At 42.3% G+C, this 17,361-nt stretch overlaps 1 protein-coding gene across 2 annotated transcripts; it reads left to right on the top strand.

Moving 5' to 3' along the window:
- The first annotated feature begins 470 nt into the window (after positions 1-470).
- On the top strand, positions 471-15,577 carry ticrr (TopBP1-interacting, checkpoint, and replication regulator). Of its 2 annotated transcripts, none has more exons than XM_033635973.2 (21): positions 471-1,564; positions 2,143-2,380; positions 2,916-3,148; positions 4,242-4,476; positions 4,616-4,754; positions 4,925-5,052; positions 5,227-5,430; positions 5,558-5,703; positions 6,202-6,302; positions 6,533-6,626; positions 6,821-6,903; positions 7,217-7,447; positions 7,563-7,650; positions 7,878-7,962; positions 8,376-8,507; positions 8,610-8,700; positions 8,854-8,912; positions 9,101-9,372; positions 9,661-11,875; positions 12,287-12,412; positions 14,112-15,577. In XM_033635973.2, exons 1-21 carry the CDS (start codon positions 890-892, stop codon positions 14,228-14,230), a joined length of 5,694 nt encoding a protein of 1,897 aa, XP_033491864.2. In that variant the 5' UTR covers positions 471-889; the 3' UTR covers positions 14,231-15,577. The 2 variants fall into 2 exon arrangements, with proteins under 2 accessions (XP_033491864.2, XP_033491862.2); XM_033635971.2 differs by having other exon boundaries at positions 12,284-12,412.
- The last annotated feature ends 1,784 nt before the right edge of the window (positions 15,578-17,361 follow it).

Here is a 17,361-nt window from a genome sequence, read left to right as displayed (position 1 = left end):
ATAATAATAATAAATATAAAAGATAATTATACTTTTTTTGCTAGGGGTGGGGGGAACTTGGTTTGGGCACCGAATGTGCTAGGTCCGGCACTGGCACTATGCTGTACAGTAGTTAGCTTTCCAGAGTAGTTAGCTTTCACTTCTAAATTACACTAGGCTATATACATATTTTAGAATTCAGAGACGCAGACCAACGTATAATTTGATCTTTAAGTCACCCGTTAAATCTTGACGTATGGAATTCTTCACCAGTCTGTAGCTTTTAAAAGTTAAATGCAAGTTTGCCTGTTCTTGTTTCATGTGACATTTAGCACAAGTCAGTCCAGATTTGATTGACAGTCGATCTGCCCAATAAAATGTTGAGATGAGACTTGTAGCGAATCACCGGCTAGCTTACACCTTGTTTTGAGCCAATTAGGATGTTGTTGTTACAGAATGCAACCAATCGCAGCAAAGGGGTGGGCTCCAGTTCAAGGAGCGCGAACGGTTGAGGGCAGAGTACTATGAGAAAATGGCGAAGATGTTTAGTTACAGGACTAACGTTATACGGAAACTTTCTGTAGGTTGATAACTAAATAAGATCGGGGTATTTCCCTTTTACCTTGCGTGTCAAGTTATTTCAAACAACGGCGGGCGCTAAACTCATGTCACGGTAGCCGAAGCTATTTTTTAACTGCGTTAACTTGTGTAACATTAGCTACGATGGCTAGTTAGCAAGATAGCTAGAAAAATGAAGTGTCCTTAGTTGCAGCTGTAAATGGCGTCCCTGCGCCCACATACAATGAAATGACACCGGACCTGAATACGTTTGAGCGAGGCTGGCCTGTTTTCATGGCTTATTGTTGAGTTAACGGCTCTGAAGCCACTCGGGGACAGTGGAGTTGACGTTATGGCTTTACACAACTTGGTTTTTGTTATCGATGTGGATTATGGAGATCACGATTCAGGAGATCAACTGGATGTCAGGAATCATCTCGTAAAACGGGGAATATTACTAACCCTGCTGCACTTCGGCTACAAATACGGATTTGACAAAGTGCGCTGGGGTTATAAATTTTTCCAGTCCAAGACTGGCCGCAATGCAAGCCTCCTATCAAGGGGGTCAGACTTCAAGGAGCTGCGCCACAAAACTTTTGAGGACTTTGAAATAGAGTTTGAAGCCAAATTTGATCTGAAGGATAAACCGTGCCCTTCTCAGCAGAGGCAGCAATCCAATCATTCTGCCTCAGTTCAAAATGCACTCAAAGAAACCCTGCTGGACTTCCAGTGGGACAGACCAGACATCACCTCGCCCACCAAACTGTCCTTGAGGCCGCGGAAGTCGAGCCGAGCTGGGAAGCCCAGTGTTTCACAGGAGGATGAGATTTCAAGCAACGGGAGGAATGTGGTGTTTATTGTCTCGGAGTGTCCACGTTCCAGGTCACAACTTGTGGACTATCTTTCTTTGGGAGACCGTGACCTGCCAACAGATGTGACGGAGCACATAATACCCAGGGGCCTTCACGATATGCTGGTTCAGCGACAGGTGGTGCTGCACTGGGTTGACAGTAGATCACATGTTCAGGTGAGTACAGCACGGAGAATATACTACTAGGTACCAAAAAGAGCTGGACAACTTTGACAAAATAAAAAATCACCGTTTGAAACAGTCCATAAAAATAATTTGGATGTAGATATAGTATGTGAGAACAAAATCAGTGTTGTGACTGCAAGAGTTAAGCAGGTAAGTGTCTCACTGTCTTTAGGAAGCTAATGCAGTCACAAAAGCTCATATCACTTAACTATAAAGCAGCCCATAAGGTGGCAGGTGTTTGCCCGACACTGAACCAAGACACTTTATCTCGTCTTTTCCCTTAATTTCTCACTCACCGACAACCCAGCTGTTACTGTTTTCAAATCCTCTAAAATATAAGTTTACCTTTAATGTTGCAGAAATAGGACCCAGCATTTTCGGGTTAAAAAACTTTGTAGATGTTTTAAAATAAAGGCATTAAACCAAACTGACCAGTCAGTGTGAAATTCAGAATAGCTATAAACATCCAATCATTAGCTACAGATAGCTATCTGTCTAACTGGCCTGTGTGGCTGTTAAAATAAATTCTTTTTTCTTCTGATGTCAGTTGGTCTTTTGTCTCCTTGCAGGTCCTGAAGTGTGAGGATCACCTCAGCTTTGACAAGCTGTCTGAGGTCCTAGCTCAGCTGGGCGGCAGAGTGATCCCTGTGGTTGCCCTGCTGGACCTGTGCTCCACTCAAAAGCCAGACTCAGACTTCAGGACAGAGACCTTTGTGTTCAAGTCCAGTATTGGATACATGCTGTCTTCTGAAAGGCTGCATCGTCTGGCTTTTCCTGTCATAGGCGGTGTTTTGCGGTGGCAGCAAGGTTGGTGACATGGAAATTACCTGTTGGCATCATCTGTTATGGCTCAAACATGCCTGAGATAGTGCAGCTGTTGAAACTGTGGTTACGATCTCTACAGATGCTATGGACCGTTTCATTGCTTTTCTGTTGCTAGGGCAACAACTTTGGTCCCTGTTTTCTTCCTGTCAGCGTCTGCATTAACATACATTCAATCAGGAAATATAAAGGGACCCATTTAGAATGTTTATGTTGTCCAGTTTGAAACGGTCTATATTAGAGTGAGACATTATAATGTACATCCTCAGTTTCTTGGGATTTAATACACATGCAGATGAAGACAAAACAGGGATAAGGGGCCTTATAACAATGCCTTGTGTCAAAAGGAGCAAATCAACAACATAAAGACAACTAAATCTGACCATTAACCATTTTCACCAGCAGAAATGAAATGAGATGCACAAGGACGGGCAAGGGAAATAAAGCACACTGAACTTGAAAAAAATGTTGAGAATGAACTGCTTTTATTCATGTGTTGTGTTATTCTTCTCCCAACCAGGTGATGTGACACAGAGCTGCGGTGTCATGGTTGAGCCAGTGTCTTGCAGACAGAGGCTTCTCCCAGAGTTGGTGGAAGTGTGTCTGAAGGGAGTGCTGCAGGACTGGGATCCCTCTTCACTGACACAGACCCCTACAGAGTCATGGGTGCTCCAGTGCTCCAGCAGCAGTGACCAGGGGGCTGATGCCTTCCAGCATCTCCTGTTGGAGCTGTCTGTTCGTGGCCTGCATATGGTGAGACATCCAAATACAACAGAGCTGTTTTTCATAAGGGGCTCATGTGCAAATTGCGTGTCAGTTATATAGTACAGCTGACCCAGTTAAGGGCTACTGTTGCAGCATACATATCTGCTGTGTAAATAAATAGTCCTGTGTTGAGGGAAATTTCTATTTTATATATTTTGGTCTCATGATGGCACTCCTTAGCTTTGCATTAATTCACCATAATAAACTGATTGTTGAGATGCGCTTTCCAATTCAATGCTACAATGGACTTTGATAATGTAGAGTTTTCCAGTTGCCATAATCAATAGGGGTGTGACGGTACACAGAGTTTACGGCTTGGTTCATACCCTGGTTTAGGAGTCACAGTTTGGTGTGAATTAAGAACAGAGGGGAAAAAACAAACACATAAGGATACATTTCTTTGCTGTTATTTTTAGCAGACAGTAGAAAGAATTGTCAAAGACAGAAAAATCCTCTTAGTGGAGTCTGAGGTAGCATTTTGCCCACTGGCAACTTTGGTAAACAATATTCATTATGGAAATAAGGAACATTTCGAACGCCTATAAAACTAAAAAGTATCTCTTATGCTATGGAATTAAAAATACAAAATAAAAAGAATAGTAAAACTCCTGCATAAGGAGGAGTGTTTTAATTCATTCCACCTATGCCAACGTAAATGCCAATTGCATCAGTACTCCTTTTATCCCAATCTGTTTTTGCATCTTAAGTCTGCATGAAAGCAGCGAGGATAAGGATTCGGGTTTTGATTGGAGCGGTGGAGCAACACAGATACACCATCCTTGTCTTAAACACAACCCTCTCTCTGTTGCTGTTGTAGCTGATTGTGAACCTGCAGGCACGACTTCCCGCTCGCCATAGTCTGACTAACTCACACACCAGTCCACCTGTTGTTCTAACCTCAGCATATGTTGTTAACAGCATACAGCTAAAAGTTTCCAGCAAATAGCCCAGTGGAGTAAGGGTCCAGTTGGAACATGCAGCTGCATTATATATAAAAATATCCTGTTTTGAAGTCTCCCTCTTTTCTGTGTGCATTCACTGATGAACTTCTCCCACGTTCCTCATCTTTTGCTTCTCCCAGCTCTCTGAGGTGAATGACAGCGGCCTGGTGTGCTCGGCTGTCCTCTCCCCTTTGTCACACACTACAGCTCTGCTCACCATCCTCCAGCCTGGAGTCCCTCAGCACGACCAGATCCTGACCACTGAGATCATTGCCCCTGCCTCAGCAGAAGCTTCAGTTGAACTGCCAGATGTTGTGAGCAGTGTTCTGGGAGTAGTGTATGACATAATGGAGGAGGATGGTAACGGTGACGACGGTGAGGACTGAATAGTAATTTTCAGAGTTCAAAACATCAGATCACTTTTTTGGGGGGTTTTATATTTCTAATTTATGTATATGTTTAATGAAACTTCAAATATATACCTGTTTATTGCTGACTATTTTTTATTCCTCAGACCAGCCAAAGGATTATCAGGTTCCTGAGTGGGCTCAGCAGGAAGTTAGTCGTTCCCCGCTGACAACAAGCATTTTGGAGAGTTGGTTCCCTCAGTCAGACCAGTCAGGAGTTAGTTCCCATTTAATGGAGTCGATGAGGTAAGGAGATCATCATTCAAGTTTTTTTGTGTAAATTTTTTTTTGCACTTCCTAGCAAGAATTATATAAAGATTTAAACACAAAAATAATCAAACGCAATCAAAAACAAAGTCATTCTTGGCACAAAAAGTGGCAAGTGGTCCTAATGTTTCACTTACCTTGTTGAATAGGTTGCTGCATGCAGTGCCAGAGCAGAGAGAAGAAGAGGAGTTATCTGTCCTACAGCAGGAGCTGATCGGTGGTCTGGCTGAATTGTATCAAACATCCCGGGGTGCAGATGCCAAGAGGGGCAAGAAACGTGAGAAAGCCTTATCTCAGTTTTTATGCATATTCCTATGAAGGTTCTTGAATTTTGTGAAAGTACAGAAGTCATATTTAAAAAAATGTTCAGTTTCCAATATAAGCAAGATTTTGATCTGAGGGAAAATAATACAAAATAGTTGTCTTATCATTTCCCATGTTTGATCTACAGGTGGCGCCCAGCGCACACCGGTGAAACAGAAGATGAAGACCATGAGCCGCTCCCTGCAGATGCTGAATGTGGCGAGACTGAATGTCAAAGCCCAAAAGAATCAGTCCGAGTCTGAGCAGCCGGGGGCCGACAGCAGGGGGCCAGACAGACAGGGGAAGAGACGGTCAAGTGACAGGAACAAATCTGGAGGAGCAAACACCATCAGTGAGTGTCGCTGTTAAAAATTTACAGCACTCATTCTGCTAAAGCATTTAAGCATACTTCCCAAAATGTCATTCTCTGCCTTTGATATAGTAACAAATCAAATAATGTCTCTTGTCCCTGTGCCCAGGTTTCACTAATGAGGCAGAGCTGCTCTCCCATCTGAAGTCCAGTTATGACAAGACTGTGGCAGAGAGAGACCCGTCTCTCGTCACTGGTGTCCAGCAGCTCCTGTTGGCTGTGAAAACCTTCCACAGGACAGAGACAGACCTGGAGGTGAGACACGTGGCAGCTTTAAATGTACCTCAAGATTCTGACCTGACCCACTTTTCAACTTTACTGCAGACTGGTTATTATTTGTTGGAAAAATTGGTAGGTAGTTGTGCTGCACATTTACAGACAATCGGACATTTTCTCAGTTGTCAGTTTTTCAAATTGGTAAATTCTCTATATTGTAGATAAACTCCTGTACATTTTCTCCACTTGTAAAAATAATGCTTGTAATGCAACGTTTCGGTAACTAGACCTTCATCCGGCAGTTTTTGAGTGGTTGGGAATAGATGTGTGAAGTATTCTTTTGTTCTAAATTTGGGATATTGCCAGATTGTTTTTTTTTTACATGCCTACTGTATGAATACTAACAAGATGTTGATATAAGATGCAGAAACTTTTGTTGTCGAGATAATGAAAGCATTAGTTGCATCACATTTAGTACATTAAAGGCCAGTTGGGCAGAACTGTGATTAATTTGCATATCTGAAATTTTCTTTACAGGTAAAGACTTCCCTGTTTGTCCAGCAACACTTCATCAAGACCAGCAAATCAATCAGGCAGCTCTATGGCACGGCTGCTGATGCTGAAAGCAAAGTCAGAGAGTGAGTTCCTTTTACCTTAATGTGTTATCTTGCTTTTAGAGCCAGTAAAGCAGGTGAAACTCTGGTCAAGGATAGGGTTACATACTTGTTGCTCTGTTTTTGGACTGTTGTTAGTTGATAAACTTGTGTTCCCATCCTCCTCGATAAATAAAGGTTAAAAAAGCAATTCTTTTCTGAAGTCAAATCAATTATATCTAGGTGTCAGCCGTAACACTGGTTTTCTCCTTTAGGTGCAAGCTTCAGGCGCTGCTGAGACTGGAGTTGTGCAGACTTTTCTCTGCGGAGCAGTCTGACTCACTGGATGTTGATCAGATGGCAGAGGAGGTAAGACCTGAGTCAATTTAATCAATGATGCAGTTGACTCTTCTCTTTTATGGAGCAATAGACTGTGTAGTTAAACACTGTCAGTCTTGAAATCAGAAACGGTTTCTTCTCCGTCAGTATTTTGCTTGTCCGACTCACACAGCACAATAAAGCAAACGTAAAACAAGTAAATTCTAACCTCTTATTTTCCTCAGGTGGCTGAAATGCTGAGGATTATCTCCCTAACAAAAGACCCAGTTTGCTTAGCAAGGTTCCTTGAAGATGAAGTCCTCCCAGGGTAAGTGTGTGAGAGGGTGAAGGGCTGGGAAAGACAACATAGAAGCAGTAGCTAGTGAAGACATTTGTGGGAATTGCCTTACACATAGTTACAAAATCATGGTTTAGATTTTTTTTTTTACATACTCTTGCTTCTTGATTGCGCTAAATCTTTAGTTTTTAACTACAGAACTGATTTTCAATGGCAAGATTGAACACCAACTTAGTAAACAGTATCCACATTGAACTGTAATGGGAAACAGTGATTTTAAATGAGCCAGATATTCCTCTTCCATAGCTGTTATATAGTCAATGGTGTTTCTGTGTCATGGCAGGTTCCTGACCACTATTCCCAGAGTGCTTGCAGACATCTACCACAGTCTGGGAACTCAGCTGCCTCAGGCTTTGGTGGCTGTCCTGCCCACTGACTTCTTCAGTGACGACTCAGTTACCAAGGACAGCGTTTCTCCTTCAGCCTCCTCACCTCCCCTCTCCACACAGAGCGGGCTTTCAGATGGCAGAGATCGCCTGCAGGACCTGCGAAATCGCTCCGCCAGCAAGAGGAGGTGAGGAGAGGCTGTGTGTTTGCTGGAACAAAACCTTTTGTTTGTCAAAAGTCAGAGCTATGAAGATACATATTTTGAGAGTTATATGCCCAGATTTTTTTTGGTCTTTTTGTAGGAGTGGGATGCTGACTCGTCATCGCAGTATGACTGAATCATCACAGAGTCTTCGCCAAATAGAGATCCCCAAAAAGACTGCAAGAGCTGTAAGATGACCACAGATAATTTATCACTGCTGATTTGTCTGTTGGTTATTATGCAACTAACTAGTATTTCCATGTCTCTTTGATGGGTTCTTACCTGTGTTGAGTTATCAAATGGCATATAATGGCAACTAAGAGACCTGAGAGAATGTTTGTACAATATGTGTTTTATGGTTACTTTATCTGTCTAATCCATATTTTTTTGACTTGTTTAATTGTGTTTTCATTAGTCCAAATCAAAGGTCTGTGTTGCTTTGGATAAACCTGTCGCAGAACCACAACCTCAACCTCAACCTCAGAAACAAGAAACCCAGGGTATGTTCTGTTTTACATCTAACCTAATTACATCTGCTACCACTTGCCTATTAAACCATAAATCGCATATTTTAAATATAAAAGTGAACCTCTGGAGTTCTGAATAATGAACAGCTTGAATTACAAAAACTCATCTGTTCAGCATGTTGTAATCATTCATAGCTGAAGCAAAATATGCCACTTCTGACAGACCAATGAAGAGGACACGGCCCTGAAACTGACTGAATTCAAGATGAACTGAGCCTCTGTGTTTTTTCCCCCACAAAGAACTAGACACTTGAAATCCTCTTTTCAAGCTGACAGAGGGAGATTGCTTTATACTGTAAAGACAGATTTTGGAGCAGTATCACTTTTGACCATCACCATGTTGAGATGAAAGTCCTAATTACAGACCATGTTCTGATTGTCCACAGAGGTGACGAAGGTGAGAAGAAATCTCTTCAACCAGGAGATTGTCTCCCCCACAAAGAAAGCCAAGATGTCGAGGAGCCAGTCTCTGTCTGCTGTGGAAGGATTGAAACGCAAGCGATCTAGTGAAGCTGAAGGTAAATAGATTCAGTATTGGGAATCAACCAAAGGAGTTTATGCCACCACACATCCATTTTAATTTGAAGCAGTTTATCTCAAAGAAAATTCTTCCGTTCCAGAAGGGCACAAACTTCTAACAAAGAAAGTGTGTGAGACACCGCTCCACAAGCAAGTGTCCAGTCGCCTTCTGTACCGGCAGAAAATGGGAAGGTATGTTTTCTTAATCAACAGCTGCCGTTGTAAGATTTATTGAGAATTTTTTGCCAATTCCTCAGTAATTATATGTACTGTTAGACCCAGAAATCATCTGCAGCTGCTAATTATTGTTAACTAATGTTGATTGTTCTTTTTTTTTTTTTCCAGGAGATCTGTCCCAACTGAGGAGTGCATTGTTGAAGAGTCACCAGTAAAACCCGCAGAAGGTATTTGTAGTATTACCAGTTTGTTTTTTTTTGACATGAATGAATTGAATTGAATGAATTTTGGGGGCTTTTAAAACCTCTTGAGTTTGACACTGGTTTATTGTAGTTAGAATTGATTTTATTTATTATTTTGTTTCCTTGGAGCACTATCCATAACTTTGTCTCTTTGTGCTTTGGTTTTGTGTCAGACCTAAGAAGAAGCCCAAGGATAAAGAAGTTCGCTCGAAGACACTCGAATGTCTTCTACTCAAGTTCTCAGCCTCGCTCCCGCAACCTGGACAGGGCTCTCTCTGCATCCCAGCTCACTCTCAGCGATGGCAAAATCAGCGGGATTAATATTAAAACAGTTCGGTCTCCCATGCGACTTCTTTTTGGGGCTGCCAATTCCCCAAGTCGTCCATCTGAGCCGTCAGCCAGGGCCACCAGGTCACGGCTGTCTACAGACTCCAGTGTCTTTGAGGTAAGATCTTTTTGTAATAATATGGTTCACCAAAACTCATCACATGCATTAGTGTACTTAGTGTACTGTCTTTTATAATAATGGATCAAATGACTGTGGAACTAGTGACAGTGTGAAAGGGGTCACTCATAGTACTGAACCTACAGATAATCTTCATCCCTATCTGTAGCTCTGCTCTTCTTTAGTGAGGTTTGTTGTGAGTTTTAACCCATCGTTTAGCTGTCCTGCATAAGTGGCCAAAAATCTGTTTTGCGGGTTTGATGACTTTTGTTTGTGTGTTTGTTTCAGAGTCCAAATAAAACACCAACAAAGTCCCCCAGCAAGCGTGGGAGAGCCATGCATGGAATCACGACACCCAGGACACCCAGGACACCCAGGACACCCAGAACCCCTCGAACCCCAGGATCCCCCAAAACCCCGCCTCCATCCAGGATGCGTGTTTTCTCTGCTACAGAGAGCCCTGTAGCAGGAAGATCTTGTGAGCTGGTAATGACTCTGAGAGGCAGTCCTTTCAGATCTCCAGCCAGACAGACTCTTGTGGTAGAGACACCTACTAAGGAGAGCCCTGTGAGGAGCTCACTGAAGGGTATTCTCAGGACTCCGGTTAAGGCCTTGGTTGAATGCCATCCCTCTTCTGGATCACATCTTCTCAATAGCCCAGTTTCCAGGACTCCCAAGAAGAGCGTCACATGGTCTCCATCCCCTCGAAAATGTAGGGTTGCAGAGAGCAGCGTTTTCAAGGTGCCAGAGTCGCCTCGTATTGCAACCCGCTCTTCTCCAAGACTGGTGAAAACACCCAACAAGTTTAGCAGTCCTATCAAAAGCACAAACACTAAAAAAGACATTTTCAAGTCCCCAGAAAAGACTGCAGGTAGCGTTAATTTAACACAGGAAAAAAATCAAAGGGCCTCTGAAAAACTTCACGACAGGATAAAAACACCTGAGAAAGATGAAACTGTTTTTCCACTAGAAATGCCTCCTCCTCAATTGACACCACCTCTAGACCACCACCTTTCACCTAAACCAAACACTAGAACTCAATCCAAGACCCCTAGTCCTACTCATACAATGACTACTCGTTCTGGACGAACTCCAGGCAAAAGTTCAAACATTGTATCCCCATGTAAGCCAGAATTTACACCAGTAGGAGCTACCACCATTTCAGAAGGATCAAATAGTTCAGGAAAGTCTCCAGCAAAGTCCCTGACAAGAACAAGGTCCATTCAAGGTGCTGGAGCCACCAGACATAACTTAAGATCCCGTTCTGGTGAGAATGTTTCCTCCAAACTGAACACAGATTCTGCTGAGAACTGTGACCCAGTGGAAAACAACATGCAGTCACACACAAAAGATCAGGTACAAGCTGACTCTTCCCAAATCTCTGAAACAGACTCTAGTTCCCATACAGACTCCCAGCAGTTTGACTCCTCACAGTTTGCCTCCACAGAAGATGAAAGTATGGACATTGTAGATGCTGCGATTGTAAAGACCCAGTTTAGTGGCGGTATCAAGATGAACATTAGTTTTTCACGGAAGCCTTCAAAGTCCAGTGAAGACTTTCTGTCGAACACAGTCTCTCCTAAATCACGTGTGTCACCCCAAGGCACACCTGGCCGGAGCTACGGCTTCCGGCAGACCCCTGATCGTCAACAGAGAGAAGCTGCTGCTCGTTTGGGGTACGGAAATGAACCCCCTCGATTTTCAACCCCTCGAGGCCCAGCAAGGCTTAGTCGACAAAAGAGCAAGGGTACTCCGAACCCTCTGACTTACCAAGTGGAAATGGAAATGCAAACATCAGGACTTCCCAAGCTCAAATTCAAGCGCACAGATTCTATGAATGCAGGCGATTTGGCCTCAGATGGAGGTCCTCTATCAGGAGGTCAAAGCCCTTTAGTTGGTTGGAAACCTTCTCTGCTGGAGAGCCCCTTGGCTTTGAGATCAAAGCAAAGAGATCCTGGATGTGTCTCACCATCTATCTGCGCTCACGTCACCCCAGCCAAGAGCACGCCTGGCAAAGGTGGAAGCGTCCAAACTTACATTTGTCAGTCCTACACACCTACACGCCATCCTGCGGGAACAATGTCTCCAGTGGCACCTGCAGACGTGGTTCCACTGACTCCCTCCCCTCAAAGTGTAGGTAAGGTGACCCCAGACAATCTCAACAGCTGGCCTCGCAGGAAGAGAGCTCAGATTGGAGTGGTTGGAGGCAAGGATCGTGGCCTGAAGGTGGAGCCTTTGCTGGTGGAGTTGCTGGAGGAAGCTGAGCTTGGAGTCAGCAGATTGCAGGACGTTGAGGACACAGACGAGCCCTCAAATAGCAAAGCTGCAATATCCACTTTGACTTCCAAACAGTCACCCCCAGTTGGAGCAGATGCTTCTCCTCTTTCTCCACTGGAAGACTTGTACTGGATGGAGAAGCTGGCTCAGCAGCCTGACTGTGCTGATCCTCAGAGAGGTGAAGAAGACATCTTTTGGGCCACTGGAAATGGAGACGTTAAGTCAGGTAAGCTGTGGTTTACACATTACAGCTTGTTGTCAAAAATACTGATTTATCAATACATATTGATTCTGAATGAAACAGTTTTGAAACAGTTGTACAGTGATATAAGAAGAAAGCAAGACAGCATTCGCAGATGTAAAGCTGTAACAAGTACATCTTCTGTAGTTTTGCTTGTTCTTAATGTGTTTTGAATAATTTATCTTTAAACTTTTCAAATGTAGGATTCACTTTTTAGAGCTGCTGTAGAGTTAAAGCCACCATACAAAAATGGATACCATGTCTTGGCATTTTAAAACAATGGCTTTTAAGGTACTTAATGATAAGTTAAAAGTTGAACTTGTCATCTGAAATGACGTGAAGTTACTGAATAGAATTTGATTATATCACTGCTTTTTTTCTACATTTTAACAGCAGCGACTCCTCCCAGCTCAAAGGCGAGGAAGCCAGTGACAGCGAGTGGGATTTTGGCCCTCACTCACTCTCCATTGTTGTTCAAGGGCAAAGCCAGCTCTGCCAGTAAGAGAACACCAACTTTTAAAGGTAAGATTTATAGTGTTTTTGTTTCACAGTTTGTTTGGGGTTTTTTGCCAGTTAATTAAAGGTGCTATCTATAGCCCTGTTTTCACCAAGCAGTGCGGTATGGTACAGTACAGTTCAGTTTGGTACGCTTTTTTTTTTTTTTTTTGAGTTTAAGTTTCCACTGTGAAAAGTTGTGGATTGTACCAATGGAACCGTTCTGTATCGTCTCCATTTTTGGTCCCCCCTCTGTTGGGGTACCTAGCACACAGATCTGGTACTAAAAGGTGGAGAGTTTTGCGTTTTTAAGTAAATTGTCGCTATAAAATGAAATGATGTTTAGCTGGCTCTCACAGCGGGAGTCGGACAAAAAAATGGCTTAATTCACTGGGCCGACTACCAGCAGCTTTTAAGGAGGAACATGAGTTGAAGACGTGAATCCATCAGCGCACCTTAAATTTCAATGTCACAGCTTTGACCATTACTTTAGTTTTTATTCTCTCTCTTGTATGACATACACCTTTAGTAATGAGTGGATCTTCAAGCATTTAAAAATATATTTTAATTTCGACAAGACTATGTTTATGGCATATATTCTTATCCTTGACTGGAGAAAATAATTAGGTTCCTGTGTGCTACAGCAACACTACACCCCTGTGCTTGCCTGAGAAGGACTAAACGCACAAACCCACTATTTCTAAATATCTCACAGAGACAGAGACTCTCACTGTCAAATGATGGTGTACAAACCAGTTCTGTGGATGAAAGATGAGGTGCAGACTTCATCTGTCTCACCAGTAATGAGAAAAATACAGTGAGTGCTCGACGGAGCAGTGAGTGACAACCACTCTGCCTATATTTAGGGATACTGTTTGTGATGGCAACGCTAAACAAACCTAGGGTCTAGGTACCATGTCTGAAGGGTTACTTTTGGTTCCACAGGTACCATACCGAAAGTATTTGGTGGAAATAGGGCTTATTACTGTGTTTACTGACTCTGGTGTTAAAATGCATCTTGGGCATTTGCATCAGATGTAGACTGTGCTAAAGACAGGTGTAAACAACCACAAGGGCACAGTGTGATCCGATCATTCAAACTACTTACCAAGGTTGTCTGGGAAGCGTTTGACCATATATCTTTTGTAGCGAATACGCTAATGGGTCCTGATGTGTCCCACTGTTTAGCTGTAAAACAAGAAGGTTTGTGACCTGGCCGCCGTGTTGGCAACATTTAACCAAATTACCAAACAGCCCCCACCTAGTAGACCAGCTCTCTCATTTTACAGCTCATCAGTACACTAAAATATGTTTCTGACAACATTTCAGATGAGAAATAGGCAATGCAGTGATAGAATCCTGAATCGTATTTGATCAGCGCTGCCGAAGTTGATAGTTAGACCCCATTTCCTGCAGCAATTGACATGATTGAAAGCTGTGTTCCTCAGAGATTCCTCAGCTCTGGTTGTTTTCACTCACATGAATTCCTGTCAATAGAAGTGCAACAAGGCAACAGAGTAGGCCGAGGATTATGACTTTGTTTCACAGATGCTTTGTCTCATTTTTGTGTCGTGAATATAGTGTCAGTTTCAGGAGATCTGACAAAAAGTTATTTTTTATAAAAGTTACCAACTGCAAAAATATGTATGATACATATGATGAACTAAACTTTCACCTTACAGTAAGTCACAAGCGAACAATCCTCATTATTTCCTAAACTTTGTAGGTGAGGCTGCCTCAAGGAGAAGGGTGGAAGTCGATGGGGTGGACCTCTCTCCCTTCAGCCAGCCGATCAAACGCTCAAACACAGGGAGGACCTACAGCAGGAAGAGACTGCTCCACTGAACCACAATACCGTCTGGCAAGCAAAGCGAAAAGATCCATTCTGTGTTTTACTGTGAAGTTTTGAGCCTTTCTCAGTCGTGTTTTGTCAGGAGTGCTTTTGATGGCAGATCTGAAAGATGTCTTTCAAACACCACTTGAAAGGCTTTACAGATTCTGACCCTTACATTTTCTGCTCCAACCAGTGGCTTTTGTTTTAATCACAACATTTTAAAGGGATAGTTCGGATATTTAGAAGTGGGGTTGTATGAGGTACTTGGCCGTAATCTGTGTGGTATATACAAGAGATGGTAGTTGGCATGCCACAGAAACTGAGCAATTTACCTCTATGGACAGGGGCAGCAGCGAAATGTATTTTAGCCACTTAAAAAAAATCAATATTAGTTTAAGTGCATGCTATATTGAGAATATTTTCACTGCTTTACCTTTACCGTCAAACAGCTCTTTCTGACAGGAAACTGAAACTCCCTGGACAAAAACAGTAATTTTACCTTGCTGAACAAAAGGAACTGCTGGTCTACTGCTGCCTCTGTTAGTTTGTATTCTTGTGTAACTTTGGCATTTAAAATGGTTGATTTAGGTTCACCAAAGTCACACAGCAACACAAACTAAGCTATCGAGGAACGGTATACCTGCTGTGAGGTAAAATTTCAGTCTTTGTCAAAGGAGTCAGGCGGTTTTGAAGAGAGCATACATGGTTTCAGTTCCCCCGTCCGAAGTTGCGGTCTGTGACAAGTTGAAGCCGTGAAAATATTCTAAATATAGTGTACACTTTAACTGAGAATGATGTTTTTTTTAGGTCGCTAAAAACATTTTGCTGCTGCCCCTGTCCACGGCAGTACATTGCCTATCTTCTGTGGCGGTACTCCTGTCTGCTTCTCCAAACTGGGGACATGCTGACTTTCATTTACTGTTTGTAATACACTTTATATGGTAAGAGCCTCGTATAGCCAATCTTAAAAAATCTGAACTGTTTGTTTGAGATCATCGGTAGGTTAAACACTTGGTTTAAAAGCTGTGCAGCTTTTAAACCGAGTGTTTAAAACTGTTCCTGTTAGTGATTTTATCATTAAAGCATGTCATGTTTTCTGTGTAGGTCTCTCTGAAGCTAATCGTTGGAAGATGGTGACATGAAGTCATCGTTGTTTTTCTTAAAATTTTACCAAGCAATTTTACAATCAAGTTTAAAGTCTAAATTTGTTTCTATGAATACTATTCATGTTTATTTATTAGTTTGTTTTTGTCATAAACTTAACTTTTAAGTCAAAGGGAAGGACTAATGAGTGATTCACATTGTAAATATCTTGTTACCAAAGTCTAATGTAAATAAATATCTGTTTTCTTAATTAAGTTATTGAAAATGTTTTGTTTTTTTTAACTTTAGAGCACCTGTACAGTTCACTTTACTGTACAGACTTTGTTTTCACTGAGTGTGACTTTTCTAATTCAAGTTTATCAGCTACCAGCAAACAAAAGGAAACCTGATACCTTCGTCCAGTAATCACCCATCTGTTCAAAGGTCAGTTCTCTACAAGTATAACACTCCATGTGATTTCAGTGGGAGGTTTTGCTCACAGGAAATTACATTTTAATAGTTCCTGATAATACGCCCCAAATTTTAGAATCATGAATATTATCTATTTGTTTCATCAGAACTGCAGGTTGTTTAGGGCATGAGACCCTATAATGTCATTGTTAATCATCACAAGATTAGCTTGGCATCGAGCACCAGTGTGCTGTAAAGTGAGATAAGGTGACGCACCTCTTCACTGTGCTGTGTTTGTGTACCGGCTCATGTTGGTGTTAACAGTGCCACTGAAATCCAAGATGTGATACAGCAGTAAGAATAAAAATACAAAAGTAATTTTGGCAGAATTCTGTTCAGCTGGATCAGTTTCAGGGTCCTGATAATGTGAATGCTGGCTCACTGTAACTGTATTGACTTACTGTAGAATACAACAGAGCCATTGTTAATGCTGTTAGTAACACCTGTGCTTTTTATCCAATAAGTATTAAAAATGAGCTGTGAAAAAGCCTGTTGAATCACAGTTAGTGTATAATTAGGCTTTTTTGACGCTGACAAAATGGGGTGACAAAAGATTTTTGCAGATAGAACTAAAAATAATTACACGCATGGAACAAAAGTATTCACTGTTGAAATCAGCATCCTTTGTTGTGCCTTAAAGGGAGAGTGCACCCAAAAATTAAATTCACCCATTATCTACTCACCCATATGCCGAAGGAGGCTCAGGTGAAGTTTTAGAGTCCTCACATCCCTTGCGGAGATCCCAGGGGAGAGGGGGTAGCAACACAAGTCCACCTGATGCAGGCTGACGGTGCCCCAGATTCAAACGTCCAAAAAAACACATAATTGAAACCACAAAATATCTCCATACTGCTCGTCCGTAGTGATCCAACTGTCCTGAAGCCCCGACATAAAAAGTTGTTTGGAAAAACGTTGTTTGAACTCTGTTTTTAGCCTCATTGTATGGAGATATTTTGTGGTTTCAATTATGTGGGTTTTTTTTTCAATGTTTTAATCTGGGGCGCTGTCAGCCTCCATTAGGTGGAGTTGTGTTGCTACCCCCTCTCCCCTTGGATCTCCGCATGAGATGCGAGGACTCTAAAACTTCACCTGAGCCTCCCTCGGCATATGGGTGAGTAGATAATGGCTGAATTTTCATTTTTGGGTGCACTATCCCTTTAAGTCTCTTGGTCTCTTTAAATTCCACCCCTCTTACTGCTCAAGCTCCAGTGATGTTGCATGAGGGGCAGTGACTGAACAGCAGCTTTTAAGTCCTGCAACAAATGACGGATTGTATTATGGTCTGTACTCTGACTTGACTTCCCCACAGCTTGAGTGTACTGTACTTCCAGAAGCCTCTCAGGACCTTCTCCCACAGCATGAAGCTGCTAACACCAGGTGTGTGGTGTGTGTGTGTTGGTGCCACAGGTCTGTGGGTGGTTTCCCTCACAAGCCACAGCTGTTCCCATTCCGGTAACTTGGACCTTACTGTACAACTATTAGCTGATCAACATTTTTTTGTAAGCAAAAAAGTCAAACATTTGCAGTTTTCATGCTTCCTATATCTAAAACTGATACTTTCTTTGTCATACATGATAATAATCTGAAT

The sequence above is a fragment of the Epinephelus lanceolatus genome, chromosome 5, assembly GCF_041903045.1.
Source record: "Epinephelus lanceolatus isolate andai-2023 chromosome 5, ASM4190304v1, whole genome shotgun sequence".
In the NCBI taxonomy this organism is placed as follows: Eukaryota; Metazoa; Chordata; class Actinopteri; order Perciformes; family Serranidae; genus Epinephelus; species Epinephelus lanceolatus.
The sequence above is the reverse complement of the archived record's forward strand: the minus strand, read 5'-3'. Positions and strand labels throughout refer to the sequence as shown.

What these genes read in the sequence shown, in the direction of transcription:
- ticrr (XM_033635971.2), top strand. Translation starts at nt 890, where the DNA reads ATGGCTTTACACAACTTGGTTTTTGTTATCGATGTGGATTATGGAGAT. An exon ending in CTGTTCGTGGCCTGCATATG is followed by an intron (nt 3,149 to 4,241) that starts GTGAGACATCCA and finishes TGCTTCTCCCAG; the next exon opens with CTCTCTGAGGTGAATGACAG. An exon ending in TGCCAAGAGGGGCAAGAAAC is followed by an intron (nt 5,053 to 5,226) that starts GTGAGAAAGCCT and finishes TTTGATCTACAG; the next exon opens with GTGGCGCCCAGCGCACACCG.